The following is a 22,290-nucleotide window of genomic DNA, read 5'->3' on the forward strand; positions in this document are numbered from 1 at the left end:
AAATTGTCTGCAGGGCTCCTCCCTCAGGCTGAGCTGAGGAAAGCTGCACTGGAGTTGATGGGACTGCAAAGTCTGTAAAATGTCATTTTGTTTCCATGTGTTCTTGAGTCAGAGATGGACAAACTTTCTGCATGGTTCAGACTTTCCAGGGTTGAAAGGCAGTGGTGAAACAGGCACTGAGATGTTTTGATGAAGTAAAATTACTTAATGAAACTTAGGACTAGCACTCTTTAAAAATGATTATTCAGCTAATGATTATTTTCATTATTGATTAATCTGCTGCTTGTTTTTTTGCAATTACTCAATTTATCCCTTGATCTAAAATGTCAGAAAATAGCTGAAAATCACCATTGCAGTTTCTCACAGTCCAAATTAACAGCTACAAATGTCTCATTTTGCCAATGTCCTATACCTTAAAATATTCAATTTTCCATTGCAAAAGACAAAGACAAAAATAAATAAATAAATATCACAATTAAGAAGCTGGAAACATAAAATGTAATTTATTAATCTAATTCAATTTGATCTCGGCTACTTTAGAATATTTTGGGTAGTTCAACTTATAATAACTTATCATATAAAATCTGTGAAGTCACTAGTAGTGAAAATAGTTAAACTGTTAATGTAGTGGAGTAGGACAATGTACTTGGGTGAATACTCAAGTAAAGTACCTCAAAGCTGATATCAAGTACAAGTTTATGCAAAAGTACTTGAGTACATTCCTCTTTGTTTCACCTCTGGAGGGAGCAACATTGTCCCAGTCAATATCAGGAAAAAGATGACCAATGACCTCTTTCTTGTGTATTTGCCAATGCTTTTTAGATATGCTGCAACACATTCTGTGATTGGTTTTAGTGACGAACTACTGTTTAAAAATCTATTAGTCAAGTTTGTATTAGCTAAAATTTCCCTCTGGACTTGACTAACCGTACAGTTAAGCAGGCAAATGCCTCCCTGTATCTAAACAGTACTTCTTGTCCTTACCCTAAGCAAATCTCAACAGGCTACCAATTTTTAGGCCGCTAGTCGACAAAGAGCAGCCATCATCAGACTGACCTCAGAGAAGGAAGCTCTCCAAACGGCAACAGCCAAAGTTTTGGTGAAAAATTAGGTCTGATGTAACAAATAAATTATTAGCTCATCACAAATTTAAACTGCATGAAGTTTTTACCTGTTGACATGGTCGTTTCAAACCATTGGAGTCCAGTGTTGGGATCTGTTACACCGGGCACCTGAAGATTGGAACACGGCAGAGGATGAGTTGTCTGTGTAAAGTAATAAAACTTAGTCTGACTGTATTACTAAATATGTATTAATTAAATCTCTCTTCAGGAAGCTTATTGTGTTTTGGTCAGCATCACTTCTCTTGAATGTTTGACCTTGACATGATGTATGATGAGAGTTTGACACTGAAAAGCTGTTTTCACATTCATCTCCTAAATGTCTGGAGGGGATCTTTTGGTAGAGCTAAATGAAACATTGTGGGTTTCTTGAAGAAGACTTTCCTTTCCCAGGACTGATCAATCTTCTATCTGTGTCCATGATGAAGCACTTTGCTTGTAAAATAAGGTTTGCAGAGGAGAGATGTTGATTAATTTGGGTTCACTTTTGAGGAACCCTGCATCATGACAACCCAGTAAATTTCCACAGAAACACAGGGGTGGGGTCCCACTAGTTGACAAAATGTTGCACCCTTAAAAAAGATGATAAGAATAAAAACAATTATATGTCTGTGAAGCCATTTTGATAAATTTTGGTAAAATCTGCTGCTGTTCAGTTCTGTCTGATATGGCTGCTGGCTTGAGGGGATGACTACAACCACAGGATTAACAGACTGAGAGCTAATATCCATCCACACACCATGCCACCACCACACCCAAGCTACCCTATGTAAGAAATAACAATGCAGCTGTCCCTTTAACCTGTGGAAGTGGTTCAGTTTTCTCGAGTTATTTCCTTCAGGCCCACTAGAGGGTGTTAGATAGCTGTAAGAAGTCATTTGAGGCACTTCACTGAAGCCTGAGAGGTTACAGTAATGTAACTTCCCAGCTTTGATATCTGCAGACACTTTCATGGGCAGCAATGAAAAAAAAACCCCACCCCAACAGAGGAGACAGGGCTATGCTCTCTGAACGGCACAGAAGGCAAAACCCAGGATGAAAAGGGCACGAAATGTATGAATCTGTCACATCTTTTATCATACCCTCTTCAGCCAGGTGATGGAAACTATGTGAAAATAGGGAAAGGGTTGTTTCCTGAAACCTCTTGAACCCCAGACAGGCACGTCAGGCCCTTGCCCTCATGCTCCTCCTTTGAGCACAGTAATTGAACTGAATGAAACTGCACCGTCTGCCTTTCTATATGTTTTCTGCATGATGGAACAGACTTGACACAGAGATAGAAAAACCATGTGTGAACAAAGAAAACCACCTCCTCACCCAGATACTTGGTCACAACAATATTGCAGATTACATGTTATTGATTTCTTAAAGGCATACAATGTCCCACTATATCCCTCACACAGACACACACACAGACACAGACACACACACACACACACACACACACACACACACACACACACACTTCCTTCCCTCACTCTCTGTCTCTCCTTCACACAAACCTGCTCCCACCTCAAACAGCCCGGAAGATCACACCAACGTCCTACTTAATCCACGTCCCACCTCTGCAACTAAGTCCTGCTATTCAGATGGATGCAAGGAGGACAGAAATCAAAAAGGGGGAAAAACATACAAAGCACACCCACATTCTGATGGTATTTACATAGGAAAACATTTAGAGATACAGTATGGAAATGAACAAAATCTACACACATTGTCTTTGAAATAATCTAATCCTGTCATGTTTTTTCAGTAGCTCAACCTGAGTCTAGTGTTAGCTGCAGCCTCAGACTGTACACAGTAAGTGATGCACTCCAAACACATGCAGCACTGCAGGTAGGAGGCGAAGGATAAATCCATAGCAACAGACGAGCTTTTTACTGCATGCCTCTGTTTATTGTTCTCATTTACTTTTCATCTTCTGGCTGTAGCTCCTTCTCTCCCTCTGCTTGCTTGCTTGTTGTGGGTAAGGAGGTGCTATACAGTGCACTGTACAGTCTGAGCCTATTGGGAGCATGCTGCTGACTCAGCCCAGGCCACTGCATTCATCTATCTGCACTGCAGTGCTGTCTCTGCTAACACCCCCCCACCCCCTCCCCTCCCCTCCCCTCCCCCCTTTCCCTCTTTCAGTGCGCCACCATACACACACACTCAGAGGGGGGAAAGAAAGACACACATGCGTGCGCACACACACACACACACACACACACCTGCTTTTAAAGTCGTCTCAGTGCAGTTGCACCATGACACACCCAAACACATTAACTCAATCTTATTTGAGTGTTATTAAACCAATGCAATGCAAATATAATGAATATAAAACAATACAATTATGGTATTTTCTGAAGTATAGTGTGATGTTGTTTCCAAGCCTTGACAAACTGTATTTTTCTCCTGCTGCTCTGCCTCTTTCCCTCCCTGTCATGTGAGGCTTTCAAACATTTTCTCTGCTATGTTTGCAACCAAAACAAGCAATTTTGGTGATTATAAGCTTGAAGCACAAACTTAGTCACCATCTTTGGAACATCAAAGTGTGCTATATCAGTTAAACTTGTTAACATTTCAAATGCTTACATTTTGTCACAGCAAATGACAAACAACCCAACAAGCATATTCTGTAAGATAAAGTGGCAGTCATTCAGTTAATAATACCCAAAAACGACACCAGCCAGAGGTGTAACTGGAAGGCTGCTTTATTGTTTGGAAATAGATTCGTGCTCAAATGAAGACATTCTTTCACTGATTCTCATTTAATTGTCCCATGTGGTTGTGCAACACACGTCCTCTCTCTGACTGTATTAGTGGCAAGAGATAATGACAGTCAAAAGGTTGTTTTTTTTTTGTTTTTTTTTTTCAGTTAGCCTATTTTCAGCAAAGAAAAGAAATTTATCTCAGTCATGCTACAAAAGAATGGCCTCATATACCGATTGGTAAACCAACATTTGGAAATGAACACAAGTGTAAAACAGAAGGCAAGCTGTTCTCTTACTGGCCCAAGAAGCCAGTAAACAGAACACACAGAGAGAGCACTTGTACTACATGACTCTACAAGATGTTAGTCCAGACAGTCTAATCTAGGTGGTGAGTTTTCAGTTTACAAGTTAATTTTGAACTCAATACATCATTTCTATCGTGCTCCATTTTGATTCACTCCCATGGGTTTTGAGATCCTCATTGCTGATTTTATTGACAGACTAAATAGGAAGCTAAAAAGGCACGTGCCGTTAAGAGATATTGCACCATAAACAAATACACAGACAGTTAAGACAACTAACCCTTAAATCATTAGATATATCATATTGAAAGTGACAGCAAAATTAAAGATCAACTCCAAACTGCAGCAGTGTGTTAAGTGGAAACATGGATCAGGGACCGAGCTGAAACAAGCAAAAAGTTGTCACACAAAGTGAGCTGTGGCTCATACTGGGGCACGCTGGTTAACCAGCAGTTGCCTGCAAAATGCTATGAGCACGTGTGTGTTTGTGTGTGTATGTGTGTGTGTGTGTGCTTGTGTGTGTTTGTCTGTCTGCATCTTTATATCTTTGTGTGTACAATATAGGAAACTAGGGGCAAGACATCTTCACACATGTACAAAAGGGTTTGCTGGTAGTGCAATCCTCTCACCAAAGCAGGCTCCACAATTCTCAGAAGCAGCCAGTACAAGTACAACACCATGCATTGTACACTGGTACCTGGTATGCAGAAATCCTGGGCAGGCCAGAGTTTTGGTTATTCTCTGAACATACCACACAAAGAAAGAAGCATGATCAGTTACACTCTGTGGTTCTGGTTTCATCTCAATGCAAGGAGTGGACAGGAGAGTTGAGTGACAGACATTGTTCTAATATATATATATACTATATATATATATGAAAGAATATATATATAATATATATGTAATATAGCTCTGTATACGTACGTATTGATTTATACAGTTTTAAATACAATTTCTGCTTTTTAACATAGATTCTTTTAACTTACTCCCCTCTTTTTTGTGAAAAGTGACTCAAAAAATCTACTCCATCTAACAAATGTGTCACAGCCTAACAAGTGTGACAAGGGGTGTCAGCTGGAAGCCATTCTATTTATGGTTATTAATATTTAGTGTTAGATTAATAGCTGTAGTTTTTTAAGTAATCCTGTATTTACAAAAAAACTACACATGCCGTTAAAATAAAATAATATATTACATTATTTATAGTTTCTTAAAAAGTCCATTCTTAGCTTTTGCAGTTTGTGCCGTATAGAACATAGCCTGAACTGTATTTATTTTATTTTTTATTTTTCCCCGAATGGATGTATGTGTGTCTATTTTTTTAGGCTTCTTTCTGTAAATCTGTATATCCATGGTGATCTTGGAGAAAATGGACGGCAGTAGCTTTTATGCGTTATCATTCAGAGTTTTATTTGGTTCAAGTTAACACCCACACTGATTTTGGAGATCTCATGCAGCAACTGGACCGTAGAACTCGAGAATGGATGAGGGAGTTATTCATAAACAGGTAGTGACATCACTGCACAACAGGAAGTGCAAAAGCTCTGGTGTGGTGCTTAGGCTCACAGTACCATAAGAATGCATCCAGTGCTCTGTTCGTTATTTGGTATTTGTTATGCAATAGAGCAATATGAAGAAAAATGGCAAATGAGATGCTCAGAGCACTTGTTGTTAAATACTGAAATGTGGGGCCTATCCACTGGGCATGACACTTCTGCTTCAGAAAGAAGTGAAAAGTGTGCTGCTCAAACCAACATATCCCAATTCACTTTCATGACATCTCCTCACAGTGTTTCCTGTACCTGTGATTGCTATCGGGGTGAACATTATTATTATTTTGTTTTCTGACATTAATTGAGACCAGACTACAGTCCATAATGACTTAACCACAAATGTAATCCACTATCAATATAAACGCCACCATTACAAGCGAGCGAAATGTTGCTGTTTCACTGAGATGCTTCTAGCCCTATAATTCTAAGCGTCATAAGCAGGAAGCGCTAAACTGGCCCCTGACCGGGCGGCTGCCAAAACAAGGCAGCCAGCCGAGATCATTGTCCATCAACATGGCAAAGAACACAAAAGAGTCAAACATGATTTCATAAATACTCCCATCACATTCACTTGCATTTTGTTGCAGAGCTCATAATAGTACATCTATAATATCTCCTGAGAAAAAGGGATGAATTTTTCAAGCATTGCATACATTTCTAGGGTCTCTCTGTCTAATAATGACAGCGAAAAAACAGAATGGGCAGGGCATACTTCACCCAATCCCACTCCATGGACAAAGGGCAACAAGGGATAACAAGGCAGATCTCTTTGGCTTCTCCACACACAATGTTCTCATCACCCCTTCATCATTTTCTGCTTCTTGTTAAAATGGGATACAGCTAACAACCGACTAATATGTTCCAACACACGACCATTTCCCTCAGCATCATCTCAGATGTGACTTATAAATCTGTGTAAAATAAGACCCATCACCCACCAAAACATGAAAATTACATCAGGGGGAAAAAAGCAAATAAAGAAAGAAACACACACACATGTAAATGCACTGCATCAAATGATGTAAACTAAACAATAATCAAACTCTTCTCAGCCTTTTCAGAAAGGTCTAACCACCCATAGAGAAACATCAGAAATAGAAAGGAGTTTGCCATACCTGTGAAATCCCCAAAAACCACTCACAACCAACAGTAGGACTCCCAAAATGCCCGCTCACACAAAACTAAAGGCAGATGGTATGGAACATTACATAGATGCATACAAATTATAAATATAAGCTTTTCAGTTTCAAAGAGTTTGCGCCCTTGAAAACATTTCAGTCCAAATTAACAAACATTTCAATCCCATGATACATACAGACATCCATTTCTACATCTTACACACTCAAAATCTCCAGAGCAGCAATTAGTTGTTTGGATTTCACCCACTGATCCACTATGTTGGTATTATCTACCAACATGTTCCATTCTTCTGTCTATAGAGGCAACAATTTAAACATAGTCATTTGAAATGTGTTGAGTCATGAGATAAAAATTCGGATCCATTTTAGATTACCAACCCTCATATCACTTATCATTATTAAACAAATTACTCTGAACTCTCAACTCTCCAATTTTGACAATGTCTCGATCTTACAGTCGAGCCACTGGTGTGGTCTGAGTATTAGTGTCTTGTGGACTATGATAATTCATGCAAGATTTCTGATCAAAACATGCCATCATGCAAGTCATTTCTATGCATTGAACAAGCACAATTATTTATGTATTTGTTTGGAAATCTTTCTGAGTAAATGTAAGCCCTTGGCCCGAGTTGACCCCATAATAAACAGACCCTTAACCAATTGGTGTGAAAGCCCATGTAAAAAAAAGCATTTTTGATGTGGGTATAACAAAGATAAAATGAGTAGAAGAGTTAAGTGACATGGGCAAAATGTTGAATATTGTTCTTTTTTTATCTGTTTGCATTTTTGCTGCTCAAATTAACAATTTCTAGCTTTTAATAAAACAAAAAAGTACTTCCAACGCTCTCTGTCATTTGTGTCTTTCACTCACCAGTCATCCTTCTGTTTGTTCTGTTGTTTAGAGTGAGTGTGTCATTTTCTCCTCCACACATTTCAGTACTAAATGACACAGAACTAAGAGGACAGTCCTTCAGCATCAAGTGGCATCCTTGTTCTTCCATCACAACACTGTCTTCCATAGGAATCCATTACTTGCATCCAGGCGCCGGGTTCCTGTAGTGTTTTTTTTCATTCCACCTCTTGGTGTAGAGTTTCTTATCTATAGACCAGTGGCAAGTGAGCAACAGACATTTCCATGTCTGTTTTTCATTCCCTTTTGTTAAGATCAGTAGTCTAGATACAACAATGTCACACAGTATGCTGATTATGTTTGGTTTGACTGAAGTTCAAGAGTCTTCAAGCTGTAACAGACCAAGCGGCTTCCCTCTGCATCAATATAAGAATGAAGTCTGTAAACAAAATTACTGAATATTATTTTTTTCTGACTTGCAAATGAAATAATCTGTACATCTGTGTGGGTGAGTTTCCTCTCGCTTTGCTTGAAGTTACATTATTATAATTTTTATTGTTATTACTGTGATTATTAATCCAACGTTCTAACATTTAGATTCCCTGATGTCTTTTTGGTTTCTTCCTTTCTCTTTCCTCCCTCCCTTGCCCTCATTGTTGTCATCCTGTTTCTCCTTGTCAGGTTTGGTTACACTGTCATAAGAGGGCAGGGAGGCAGTTGAGGGAGTGCCCTCCTTTTTTTCTTGTTCCTGATTGTTCCCGCCATTCTCCACTTTGTTATTGGCTGGTTTGCGCTTACAGACAAAGCCCCGCCTAGCCAGGTAGGAGCGGTACGCCCTTTGAATGATTCTGGCTGACACATCCTCCTGCTTGCGCCTCAAAGTGGTGGTGATTGGCTCGTAAGAGACCTTGGAAGGATTGGCTGCCACAAAACGCTCCTCCATTTGTTGCCTCAACATGTCCAGCTCGCCACTGTCACCCAGCACACGCTTGGTGAAGGCAAACAGGATGTCCAGGCAGTGGATGCGGTCACCACTCACCATAGGCATGTCCATGGCGATCAGTTCAATGGTGTTGGGCTTGGGAACTCGGAGTGGGTGTTCAAGTGCATCAGCAAAGTCAGAAAGCTTGGCATAGGTGATGAACTGGGAGGCGTCAGGGTCAAACTTCTCCCAAATCTCATAAAAGGTTTCAAAGTCATCCTCACTGAGTGGGTCGGCACTCTCCTCTGTGGCCACACTGAAGTTCTCCAGGATGATGGCGATGTACATGTTGACCACAATTAGGAAAGAAATGATGATGTACATAACAAAGAAGAAGATGCCCACAGAGGGGTTGCCACAGTCTCCCGTTGCTGGGGTGCCAGCATTCTCCAACAAGGGGTCACAGTCTGGAGGGTAGTTCAGAATGGGCAGCAGCAGGCCGTCCCAGCCAGCTGACGTGGTGATCATAAACAGGATGATCATACTGTTACCGAAGGTCTCAAAATTGTACATGTCATCAATTCCAGCCCCGTGTTTCACATAACCAAAGTTGGACATGCCAAAGATGGAGAAAATGAACATAACCAGGAAAAGTAGCAGGCCAATGTTGAACAAGGCAGGAAGGGACATCATAAGGGCAAACAGCAGAGTTCTGATTCCTTTGGCGCCCTTGATGAGACGCAGGATTCTGCCAATACGAGCCAGACGAATCACCCTGAAGAGTGTCGGTGACACAAAGTACTTCTCAATCAGGTCAGCCAGGAACATTCCTGAAATTAAAAGAGAACAAAAGAGATACAACATATGTTTGGTTACGCTATAGGAGATGTTATTACTGAAACACTGCCCAATGCCTAGAAACCAGGAGGACCAAAGAACACAGTTACTGTTTTCATGGATAATTGTTTTTCTGTACAAAGTAGGTGCAATGAAAACTGTTCATGGTCTTACTCTGTAGATTATTCAGAGAAATAGAACACAAAAAAAGAGAAAAGCATTTATTTTTTTCCTTTACCTCCAATCATTGATAACAAAGTGTAAAATTCATTTATGTTACACTTCTATACAACTTTCACCAGCTCATTTTTTTTCTTGCTCTATTTTCTATTTTTTGGCCTTAGCACAAAGTTAAATGGTTGTCTTTTTTTATTGTATAGATATGTTCAGTTATATTTTTAACTGGTCCAGCCACCGATATTGAGTTGTACAAATGTAATTGTGCAATGCTGTGAGAAACACAGTTGAAATTACAGTCACCTACATTGTACAGGGGTAGCAGCGGAAATTCAGAGACAGATGTGTCAAAACCAAAGTAATTGTGTGGCTTCATACCCCTTGTTTAAATGGGCAGGATTTGAGCTATTTCCAGTCAAGCTTCTCCACATTTCCTTCCCCATGCATAAATAACCCTTTTGAATACTTGCCCACAATAGAGAGGATGACCACAACCACATCGAAGATGTTCCAGCCGTTGGTGAAGTAGTAGTGACGCAGTGCAAAGAGCTTCAGTAAAAACTCGCCAGTGAAGATCACAATGAAGATGAAGTTGACCCAATAAAGCACAACCTCCGTCTCCTCTGACTGATCATCTGTCTCCACCATCATGGTGACCATGTTGAGGCAGATGAGGATCATGATGGAGATGTCGAACACCTGCTGCGTCACAAAGTCAAACACCATGCCTTGGATGTTGTTCTGAGGAGAAAGGGGAGAAACGGAGCAGGGGGTACTTAGTTGTTTTATTTATTTCTTTTTTAGAAATTCATAATTAAAATCCTGCTTGGTGGTGGTGAAGAATGCAAAACAATGTGTACCTGAGGCCTGGGTATTGGTTTTTGTGGTTTCTTTGACCCTAGTTTCTTCATAGCATTGTAATATTTCTTCTGCTCTTCAGTCATGAAGATATCCTGACCTCCAAAGTAAAGGGACAAAAACAATTTGGTTACAATCTGCAAGGAGTTTGACCTTTCGTTTAAATCCTAATCCAAATACAGTTTAGCACAAGGGCTCATTTGACTGTGTTTTGACAGGGTCAACACAAACAATTTCTTGCTTTCTTGCTCTCTCATGTCTGTACGGTAAATATGAAGATACTCCTAGCAGCTAGGTAGCTTAGCTTAGCACAAACACTGGGAGGAAACAGCAAGCCTGATTCTGTGTAAAAATTACAAAATCCCCCTACCAGTTCCTCTAAAATTCATTAACACTTCCTTCCTTCCTTGCTACCAGTATGATACGCTAACAGGCTGTTGGCTATAGCTTCATATTTAATGGACAGAGATGAGAGTGGTATTAATCTTTTCATCTAACTAAAATCTAGGAAGCAAATAAGTACATTTCCCAAAATGTTAAATTATAAGGCAGGGTGTTCTAATAAGGTGAAAGTGAGAAAAATAAATCTTATCTTTTTCTTTTGTTGGTTGAAGTTATCAATGATGACACCAATGAAGAGATTTAGGGTGAAGAAGGAGCCGAAGATGATAAAGATGACAAAGTAGATGTACATGTATAAGTTGTCCTCGTAGAGAGGCTGGTCCTCCACCTGTGAAGTGTTAAAAGTGAAAATATGTACAAATGTCTACTACACATTGATCTGGAAGTCAGACTTAAAAACTGCGAAACCCTTACCTTTCTAGAATCTATTGCTGCGTACATAATGTCCATCCAGCCTTTGAATGTTGCCTGTTAAATGGACAGGCAGAGTGTGTGAGAAAACTGGTTAAGTACTCGACATCGGAAGAGAAAAACAAATTAAAGGCAACAGCAAAAAGTTTCTCACCACTTGCAGAAGTGCCAGGTATCCGGCACCCACGTTGTCAAAATTGATCTTGACGTTTCTCCATCTGACTTCACTGAAGTTTGCGTTAATGAGTGCAAAACACTCTGTTTTGTTGTTGACCTCATCAGGGAGGAAGTTCTCCTCGGACGTACTATTGTAACAGTAGTAATACTTTCCAGCAAACAGGTTGACCCCCATGATGCTGAAGATGAGCCAGAAGATCAGACACACCAGCAGCACATTCATGATGGAGGGGATTGCACCCACCAAGGCGTTCACCACAACCTGAAGAGAACAGCATGGAAACAGAACCAGTGTAACTTAGCAATCACACACCATGTGTGCTGCATGAAGATGTTCACACATAAAAACACATAAATATACAGAAATGCACATTCTTTTCCTCCATTAAAGTCCCTAGCTGTGCTGATTTCTTGGTACAAATTAAGCCCATAACAGTAAAATACTTGGGGGTGTAACAATACTGTCAATACTGGAGTGGACTGAAATTGTGATATTGTGTCCAACTGTGATTCACTTTCTTTTTTATTCTTAACAATAAGCCATTCTCAAAACATAGTTTTAATGATCTGTGTGCACAATGTGCTCTGGCAGATGTCTACGTAAATGACTGAACTTGGTTACAGTAACATTTTCCACCTTTGTTTGTAATACGCTGCAATTGAAACAGATTCATTTTGGAGGTCTGGTGTATGACAAGGACATATTTAAGGCAGTAAGCTTGTCACGGCTCTGACAGCATGAATGACATTTAATTGCGCCCTCTGGCATTCAGTTATAATTGATTACATCACAAACCATTTTCAGCTCCACATCCATATTGTCACATTTTTGTATTGTGCAATGATATATTGTTACACCCCAATAAAATGCAAATATTCTTTACCTAGAGATCCAGATATTGTACTTAGGACTGTATGGATGTATGAATTGCACACTATTACATATACTATGTGTTAATAGCTAACTGTAGCAGACATTCACTTTTTGTGTATTTACGATGAGTTAGGATAATATAACTACTTATTTAACGTAAAGAAAGCACATTTAGCTGAGCAAACCCAAACAGTGGCTGTGGTATAACTGCTACAGGATTACACTGTGCACTGTGTGAGTGTGACTGTATAGCTGCGCTGCACTGAAGTAGTGTGGGCATGTTGGAGGAGATAGAGGCATTAGCTTCAAGAGGACACCATATGAATGTGCATTTACAAACAAAGAGGTGCAATGATAACAGAAAGCCAAATAAACCAAAACTATATAGGCAAACATCAAATGTTAAAACTTTCTAGGCTTTTTTAAAAAATTGAACTTTCTGCCTTACATTATAATATAGAGACAACACATCCACATAAACTACTGCAAAATGGTGATCATGAAAATCATGGTGAGGAATTTCACTGAGGAATGGTGAGCAAGGATGGCTGGGGGAGGGGGGGTATGCAACCAGAAGTTTGTTGATCTTCCAGTGTGACAATGCCAAAGCCAAACTGTGATAAGATCAGATAACAGGACACTTGTGGCAGAGCGACAGAAGATGCTGAGCCTAGACACTGACAAGATTTTCTTTTTTTTTTTCTTTTTTTTTCTTTCTTTTTTTTTTTTTGCCCAGTAACAACCAGAGGCTGATCCAACCCATCACACATTAAAAATAGAAAATACAGCTCTCTCAACAAAACTCCACACAGAGCCGTCCAGGGTCACATGGTATCAAAACTACTGACATGGAAACTGTATATATAGCTAAGGACAGATTCAATTCAATTGCATAAACACTGTAAAACTATAAAATACATTACTATGCACCGTTTAATTGACCTTGTGCACTAATCACTTTATTTGCCTATCATACAAGGCAGCGCTGAAGCTCAGAAACACTTCGATGGGTGTTGGTTTTCTCTTTCAGACTGCATAACTTCAGTCTACATTAACCTCATCCTGTGGTTCAGTTTGAAGAGGTTTTGTGTGATGGTTCATACCAACCTTTTGTTGTTCTCTCGGCTGATACTGAATACTTCAGAGCTGAGTTATTATTATAATGTGTTGCATCATTCAGGTCAAAATCCTTGTTATGGTCTAGTCTTTCATAAGGATAGAGATAGATTTTTACGTTGTATTGTTGTTACTTTTAATGGATAACTCATTGAAAACTGTCTTAACATTGCACTAACTTTATAATATATGAAATGAAATATGATAAATCAAATCAGATGTATTAATGACCATCTGAGATGATCTGTATCCATGCAAAAAAGCTTTTCTTTGATAAAAGGGGTTACCTGAAAAATTTCCCCTTAGAGACATTTTAAAAAGATTTCTATATTGCCATCTCTAGCATGCGTTGATGTTATTATTTAACCAGCATGCAGAAAGGACCAGCTGCCTGGTATTTTAGGTCTTACCCTCATCCCTTCAAAACGTGACAGGGCCCTGAGGGGTCTCAAGGCCCTCAGTGTCCTGAGTGATTTAATCGGGCCTAGATCGGAGAAGCCCAACGCATTTGCTATAAGGCTGACTATAGACACCTACACAGATAGGGACAGAAGGAGAGGGAAAGACAGAGGCAAAGGAAGAGAGGACCCACATAGTTAGAGGGGATATAGAGAGAAAGATGGACCCTATATATACTGTAAGGATGGCTGGTTATATACAGATATATATAAGTACATATATAGGTTCTATATATGTAAATATATGTATCTATATAACATGAGGTTAAACAGGGGTTGTTACAATATGCAAAGGTCAATAAAGTGTACATGACCCAAGTTTTCTTTTTTTCTTTTTTATGTGTTTGTTTGCTTATGTTTGTGTTTGGTTTAGTTTGGCAAGCCAGTCTAGCGTGATAACCAGCTTTACAGCACAGTGAGCACACCTGGAAAGAAACTTGTGGTTGACACAGTGAGAGGGAGAGAAGATAAAGAGTCAAACAAAGGGAAAAAATTAGAGGAGAGATGTATTCACAAACACTAAATCAATGTGACACAATAATATACACACAGTACACAGTACAAAACAGTACAGCTTCCACACCAGAGAGCATCTTACTTAAAGAGGGGAGAGAAAACGCAGAAGGTTGAGGACAACTTTCAGGGTTAGAAGAGAGAGGATAACCTGTGAAAGTAGGAGTCCCAACACAGCACACAAACCTTACCCTGGACCCTTAAACACCGACCCCTCAGTCCCTCTCGACAGCTGCACAATGTCTCTCTTAGCTTAAAGAGAGACACAGTTATAGGCACCTGCTGTGAGAGAGAGGACAGGTCAATATTAGGGTAGATGTCCGGATGGAAACTTAGAATAAATTATCTTCACAACACATGGGCCACTTTAGAATATACTGAGATTTATCAGAGGTTTTCTACTGGAGAACAGGAGAGGGGTTTGACAAGCACTGGATACATACTACACATAACCTGGAGAATCTGACTCTTCTCTCCTCTATTGGAAGTTATATCCATAAATTATGCAATGAACCTGAGTCCATCCCTGCTCAATATCACTTAAATGTTCACTTAAATCGTGTCCATTTTAGCTTTATTTGTTTTTAGCCAATTAATTAGAAAAACAGAAATGTTTGTCTAAACTATAAAAAGGTTCATATTTAAGAACCAACTGCAGTAAAAGTCAGTACACCCTTTAACAGTGGGACTCCATAACATTCAGTGCCATCTACGAATGTCATCTCCCCTACACCTTTTGCCCTCATGCAGTCCCATATCAGCACAAGTCCACTTCCATGTTTCACTGTCAGCACTGCATCTTCTGTTATTGATACTATGGCTCTTCAATACTGCATTACACCCAACCCAGGCCAAAACTGAGCCTGTGGTGCTCACAGGTTATTTTATAACCTTGTTCTTGCAGTTAACCTTAAATAGAAATCACAGGTGTACTCACTCTGTTGGATTGGGGTTGGACTTAAGAGCCCATACTTTCAGTGCAGTCTATCTAACCTGTTTGTTTTTTGATTACACATACGATCCAATACCCTAAACTTCAACTTAAAAATAATAAAGTTATTTTGCAAATTTTGATCATTTAACATTTTGGTGATATTTCACAGAGCTGTACCCACATTTGTTGTATAATGTACAGTGGATGGAAAAATAATCAGAAGCACCATACAATATAATGCATTCCAACACAACAAAGGGAGTACAGAAAAGGAATTACCCTGGGTCGTCACTGCTATTGTGCAGTTTCAACAACTACACACTCACAGTAGTTCTGATTGTAGGGTTACTGCACTGTTGCATTATATTTGTCACCTGTTTGTTCTTCCCAGGCCATGTATATTTATATATACCCAGACACAGGCATGGTAAATGTCAAGAATCTCACTCATTATCGCAGTGACAAATAAAAACACTCGTATATACATTTTTGCCCTGCTAGTAGCAGTGTTCAAGGATAGCATTGGTCTCTTCCTTTGTCCATCCAATTCCTTCATCCACAGTGCCCTCTCGGGACTAATTCTCTTCATATTGTGTAATCAACATTTTAACCATTATGCACAACACGTGAGGGTTGATGCTTTTAGTCATACATGAGAATGCAGTCCACTGTTTGATACCAAATTAGCTGACTCAGTAAGCACAAACTGACTTAGCGTGAAGCACATTCACAATTCACACACTCACAGGTAGTAGAAGTCATGGACAAAAAGGAGATTATAGGTCTGCCTCAATACCCACACTTGCAGTCTGAGGCACACAAGTGTGTGCCATGTTTGAAAAATCACAATCTACTGAACAACACCAGCCAAAATAAAATAAAATCTTCAAAGCATCTGAGCTCAATTGTGCCATGTATTTGTGTGAGCCACAGTTTGTGTGGGTCTTCATTAATCAAGCATGTCCCTGTGAGCTCTGATAAGCTTCCACACACTTATGGTTTCAATAAACTCTTGGGGACTGTGGCAGTTGTGGAAATTCATGACACCAGTGGACACTTGACTACTCCCAAATACCACAGGTGTGGGTACTGGGACAAAACCAAAGACAAGTTTAAAAAACCCGCAGGAACACAACATATGTTAGTGCATCCTTATCATGTGACATCACGTGACATTGTCTCATGGTAAGAATGTTAATATTGAATCATGGACAGATTGGCACCTGACAGTCAAGGACAGTGGAGAACTGGTGGTTAAGGGACAAAGGATGACTTACCAACCAATACATGACTTAGCACAACATTAAACACATCATCAGATACATGTATGTGAAGAAGATAGTAGACAGTTAGGACAAAAAGAAAAAGTTCTTGAATTATTTTAATTTCAATATTCACAAACAAAAACTTCAGAATTCAAAGAAAAAAAAAGTCAGGAGCTTTGTCTAAAACTGTCCAGCCCGCATTTATTTACTGTACAGTTCTGTGTTAGACAATGTCCATTTTTGGACATTTTTAGGTCATGCATGATAGTAGATATTATTTAGTTGCAGACCATCACTCAGCATAATTTGAGTCCACTATATAGTGCAATAATTTTCACTTTGGAACTCAGACAACACTATAAAATGGGAGAAACACTAAATAGTGGACTATACCCTATTCTTCTTCATTGTATGACAATACCATAATATATTAAGACAACATAAAAAGAGGACTTTAAGTTCTCAGAAAAGTGTCACTTTTTGGAAAGTGGTGAATATTTCATGGTGACTTTGTCTTGTTCTAGTAGGCATGACATCAAACACCGCCATGTGCCTATGAAATAGAACTGTCTTTTCCGTCTTAACTGGCTTAGGTTAACAGTGATCTTACGCCGTTTTATGTCCCACCTCAACTCTCAACTTCCTAACACCTCACACTATCAGCTGCTTGTTCAAAGATCAATCATGATGTCGATTCAAATGCAGATCAGTCCTTGCTGATGTGAGTGTCACAGTTAAGTTTCACACATGACACAACTCAGTACAGAAGCTACGTCTGCAAAATAATAAGCTTTATTTAATGAATATGAGTGGTTAGCACATCATGATTTTCCACCCCTTCAAAGTCATTTATTTGAACTTTACTCTGCCACATGGCTGGCCTATTCCTCTCTGCCTTTTATCCCATTGTGCTTCTCACATGCAATTACAAAAACAAATGTGAGGCAGCAGCTTCGCCTAGCTTGCCATGTTCAGTCTGGTTGTATTTCAACTAAGGATCCCACTTCATAGGGGCCTTTAAGTATGTCATTTATATTTTACTTTTTCAAATACAGACGCAGGGAGAAATTCAAGTGAGAAACTCATCATGCACAAACGGCAGAAAAGGGCAAACCATATGTGAGTAATAGTAATTGTCGGGTTGGGAAGCAATGAATGACTCAGCAGTTCAGAGCTAGACTAGAGCAGCTTATAGATATTTACTATGTCAGGGCTGCTGCTCTGCTGCTGTCTCGGGGCCCAAAAGTGGCACCTTGGTAAAGGTAGACTATGACACTGACGCAGAGCGCTGTGAGGAATACATAGCCCTTTATCTGTAATATCACAATACATGTCCACTTTTGTAGATGGTCCACTATTTTCGAATTAAATCTTTTCTAATTAAACACAGAATCTGTGTTTGAACTAAAATGTTTTGCACAATCCTGCTAAATGGTTCAGTTGACTAATGAGGTAATCTCTCAAAGCCGTCATATCATCATGAGAAGCTGAACCAAATGAAATGATATTGTTGCACTATTAGGAAGGTATAAAACAAAATAGTACGCAAATGTACTTACATCCACAATGAAGAAGTCTAACCAACACCAGGCATTAGTGAAGTACTTGACAAAGCCATAGGCCACCCATTTCAGCAACATCTCCAGAATGAAGATATAGGTGAAAACCCGATCAGCGTACTCCAGAATGATGCGGACTGTCTTCCTCTGTTCAATGTACACATCCTCAAAGGCCTAAAGAGCAGCAAGCAAACATCACACAGACAGTGGCTTCAGTGATTTCTTTCAGCAGCATTAACCAGTGATACATTACACATGTATCTTACCTTGCAGATTTTTTGTTAAATGTTTGATTTCTATGAAGCTAATAAAAATGGCATAGATTTTTATCAACCAACAGTAGGTATTTTTAATGCACATAAAGAACAATGCACTTTTTGAACGTTCATTGTTCTAAATCATCTTGTGTCATATTTTTTTCACAGAATGAGTTGTTTACATAGTGAAGTGGTTGATAAAGGCAACCTTTCGTCGAGCCAAACTAGACTGATTATTCCTCAGCTTGTCGTTTCCCCGTTGCCTGTATCCGTTCCTTCAGCACATAAGTGTTTTGATTTGGCCACATGCCTCCCCCCTCCAGAAAGCTGCAAACCTAAGCTGGATTCTGTTGGTTGAAAGGTTGGTGCATTACAGCACTTTGCTGTCCATTAGCAACAATCATATCAAGAGCAGCTGCAGAAGAAAAGCAGGAGATGATCTTGCCTGCACAACCTTATAAGGAAATGAAACTTAGTTTCTCTAAATGAATATCTCACTGATGTTTTAATTATTCTCTTAATTTTTGCTCTCAATTGTTGTTGTGTCTTAAATTCATTGTTGTGGTGTACATCACTGTGTAACTTTATTTTAATATGTGCTTCATAATAACAATTAGGAGTACTAGTAGTCACATTATTATGATGTTTGAGAGAATAGATAAGTGAGAACACCCACACCTAAGTGTGTGCACGTGCACTTACCAGGGCTCCGCTGCTGAGCAGGATCATGAAGATGATGAGGGTTTCAAACCAGTTGTGTTCTACTATCAGGTAGCAGGTCTTCCTCAGGAACCACCAGTGTTTCCCCCAGCCAAAAGTGATGGGAACATCACAGCACTTGTATTTGGCCACACATTCTGTATGACAAATAAAAACACAACTGTTGATGTACACTGATGAATACTACCATGGACACAATGTATGATGCTGCCATTTATGTTAATAATAATTTGTGTCTGTTGGTTGATATTGTCTACCACCTACCATCTGTCCAGCAGGGGTCTGGGTCAAGGTACTCCTCCACTACCTCCACCACTGCCACCTCCTCCACATCAGGCTTGATGTCTATTGTGCTGCCCTCAGATGAACTGGTGTCATCCAGCTAGGACAAACAAGGGGAGCAAAGAAATCATTTCAACCTCTGAATTTTCTCAGAACATTATAGGCTCAGCAATGAGATGCTGAATCCATATAGATAGGGCAAAAAGCCAGTACAGCCATTACATTAATTCCCCTTTGGGTATATATGTATGGCATGATTTATTGCTAGAGGTATACATGTTGTATCCATGTAGTGTAGCTAATTCTCCCTCTGCCTCTGCCTATTCTGCACAGCTATTAATAGATTTAAAGGGAAGTCATGAAACTTGACCAGTGATTGATTGCATTGGTAATGCTGATCATTGTTATACATGTATGAATATAAAGATTCTTTATTCATTTGTGATGAAAGAATAAAACAAATGCTTCATGCTTGTACATACACATTCAAACAAAAGACTTATGCCAAGTATATTTTTGGATACCTATTATAATTTAACTAACACATTAGACTATGAATTGCTCTGAATACGAGGACTATTTCAGAGTTATGAGCTCCAGTAAAAAGGAATGTGAAAATCTCTCATTGTAAGACATTAAAACCACGCTTGTACCATTAATCATGTCAAATCTTAACAATAGATCAAGGTGAGGCAGGGCAAACTAGTGAAACACCAGCAAAACAGTAGCCTTATTGCAATAAAGTATATACACACTTGCGCACATGCAGACACTCAGCCAATTCAATTCACTAGAGAATGATACTGCACTTTATAATCTTAAGTCGTCAGCACAAGGCCGCATTCGCTCTCTCTTCCTCTCCCCCTCTTTTCTCTGTCTCTCGACCAAACAGCCAGATGGATCCCTGCTTTTCTGATTGGCTGCTAGCAGCTCTGTCTGTATCTACTCCCTGCAGTGAACCCTGTGGCTGGCTGTGGTGCAGGATGAAACTGTTGTGTGGTTGGTTGAGGGAGCCCAGTGGAATATGAACTTGGTGCAGGTACAGTAGTGAGGCTGCTGCGTTATCTCCTTTCTTCTTATTATAAACCAGGTCAAGGTGACCTATGCATTAGACTTTTCTACGAGCTTTTGGGTTTGGCTTACCCTTCTCCCACACTCATACTATACAGTAAACAGTATGTTCCTCTATCTGTTTTCTCATCAGGACTTCCTTTGTGTCTGTCTGTCTGTCTGCAGAGTCAGCACTCAGGCTCAGTGTTAGAGCTGGCACATCTAAATGGATGTTCTGAGATGTCAGGTAAACTAAATGTCTTCCATGTGGCAGCTCGGACAAGCTCTGCTTAATGGATCAAAGGATGTCACATAGGCACACACAAACACACATTTACACACATGCACTCTGACTTATTACATGATTTAACTCACCTTTTTGGTAAACATAACTGTATCCTGGTATTAGTTTTGTCCATGCCAAAATTTTTATGCTGATTTAGAAGCTACATTTGTGAACTTCTAAATGCTGTATCTCTGATCTCCAATAAACAACATCCAAAATAAAACCAACACATAATCTCCTTCCATCAAGCTAGAATTTACCCAAATTATAATCTAAAAATGCAAAGACATCATCGCTGCCATATCTCTTCCATTCTTACATGCTTACTAGACCTCCCTACTCACATCTTTGCTGTTCTCCACATCCGACTCACTGCTGAAGTCTTCCGTATTAAGGTTTTCAAAGTCCGACTCGCCAACAGCAATAGGAACACAGACAGTGAGGTTGGGGTTGTGGATGAAGGACATGTAGTCCTCATCAATCATATACTTTCCCACACTGCTCCCAATGCCGCTGGTGGTGCCATTGCCATTTTTAGCATAGTCCAGTTCACGGTTGATGTCCACAGTGTGGTTTGCAATGCAGTTGAGCTTCTTCTCGTACATTTCATCCAAAGGCTTCTGTTCATCCTCTACAGGCTGCTTGTCAGAGTGATAAAACAGTCGGAACAAAAAAATAGCTTTTAGAAAACACCGACGCCATCACAGAGAACTATGTGACCAAGGCAGACATTCATTTCACAACAATTACAGTTCAAGTTATTTAACAACCAAATCATTCATATAGATGTTTAATTATATAGTACCTTCTTGAGCACTGTGGCCACAAAGACCCGCATGTTGGCCTTGAACCAGGCAATCCCTCTCTTAATGCGGGCAACCGCAAGCTGGAGATTGTTGGGCTCCCCATCGTCATCTGTGGCAGCGAGGTTGTCTGCACTGAATGAGCTCAGCAGCAAGGCCAGGAACAGGTTCAAGACCTCAGAAAAAAAAACAAACACCACAAAAGCTGGAACACCCATGTACTCACAGTTAATGGATGGTTCTCTGTTGGGAAACTATCGTTCAGTGGCATCTACACTTTGTAATCTTTGTCTTTTCTTACCACCAGGTTTCCGATGACCATGACCATCATGAAGACGATGAGACACATGCTCTGTCCTGCCACCTCCATACAATCCCACATGGTCTCAATCCACTCCCCACACAACACTCTGAACACAATCAGGAAGGAGTGGAAGAAGTCATTCATGTGCCAGCGAGGTAGCTCACAGTCCTGCGCGATCTTACACACACAGTCCTTGTAGCTTTTGCCAAACAGCTGCATGCCCACCACGGCAAAGATGAAGACAATGATGGCCAGCACCAGGGTCAGATTACCCAGAGCTCCCACTGAGTTACCAATGATTTTGATCAGCATGTTGAGGGTGGGCCACGATTTGGCCAGTTTGAACACTCTTAACTACAAGAGAAACAGGAAACATGATTATTCCACAGTTATTCATATGAGAACAGTGATTTAATGGGTATGGCTT

At 39.8% G+C, this 22,290-nt stretch overlaps 1 protein-coding gene across 5 annotated transcripts in view; it reads right to left on the reverse strand.

Annotated features, from left to right (window-relative positions):
- Nucleotides 1-3,798: 3,798 nt before the first annotated feature.
- Nucleotides 3,799-22,290, reverse strand: part of scn8ab (sodium channel, voltage gated, type VIII, alpha subunit b) — a 52,763-nt gene continuing 34,271 nt past the window's right edge. For 3 of the 5 annotated variants that reach the window (XM_071495230.1, XM_071495227.1, XM_071495231.1), the window contains exons 16-28: nucleotides 21,861-22,217; nucleotides 21,562-21,735; nucleotides 21,101-21,394; nucleotides 19,403-19,520; nucleotides 19,121-19,275; nucleotides 18,162-18,335; nucleotides 13,843-13,965; nucleotides 11,420-11,704; nucleotides 11,269-11,322; nucleotides 11,045-11,182; nucleotides 10,455-10,559; nucleotides 10,065-10,335; nucleotides 3,799-9,410 (exon numbers count right to left, since the gene is read on the reverse strand). In XM_071495230.1, the coding sequence (XP_071351331.1) occupies nucleotides 8,245-9,410; nucleotides 10,065-10,335; nucleotides 10,455-10,559; nucleotides 11,045-11,182; nucleotides 11,269-11,322; nucleotides 11,420-11,704; nucleotides 13,843-13,965; nucleotides 18,162-18,335; nucleotides 19,121-19,275; nucleotides 19,403-19,520; nucleotides 21,101-21,394; nucleotides 21,562-21,735; nucleotides 21,861-22,217 (3,414 nt within the window). In that variant the 3' untranslated portion in view covers nucleotides 3,799-8,244. Of the gene's footprint in view, nucleotides 9,411-10,064; nucleotides 10,336-10,454; nucleotides 10,560-11,044; nucleotides 11,183-11,268; nucleotides 11,323-11,419; nucleotides 11,705-13,842; nucleotides 13,966-18,161; nucleotides 18,336-19,120; nucleotides 19,276-19,402; nucleotides 19,521-21,100; nucleotides 21,398-21,561; nucleotides 21,736-21,860; nucleotides 22,218-22,290 lie in introns of all 5 variants that reach the window. The other 2 variants (XM_071495228.1, XM_071495232.1) reach the window with 1 other exon arrangement.

Source organism: Trachinotus anak, unplaced genomic scaffold (assembly GCF_046630095.1).
Source record: "Trachinotus anak isolate AG129_WGS33_773 ecotype Australia unplaced genomic scaffold, CSIRO_AGI_Tana_v1 ptg000013l, whole genome shotgun sequence".
NCBI lineage: Eukaryota > Metazoa > Chordata > Actinopteri > Carangiformes > Carangidae > Trachinotus > Trachinotus anak.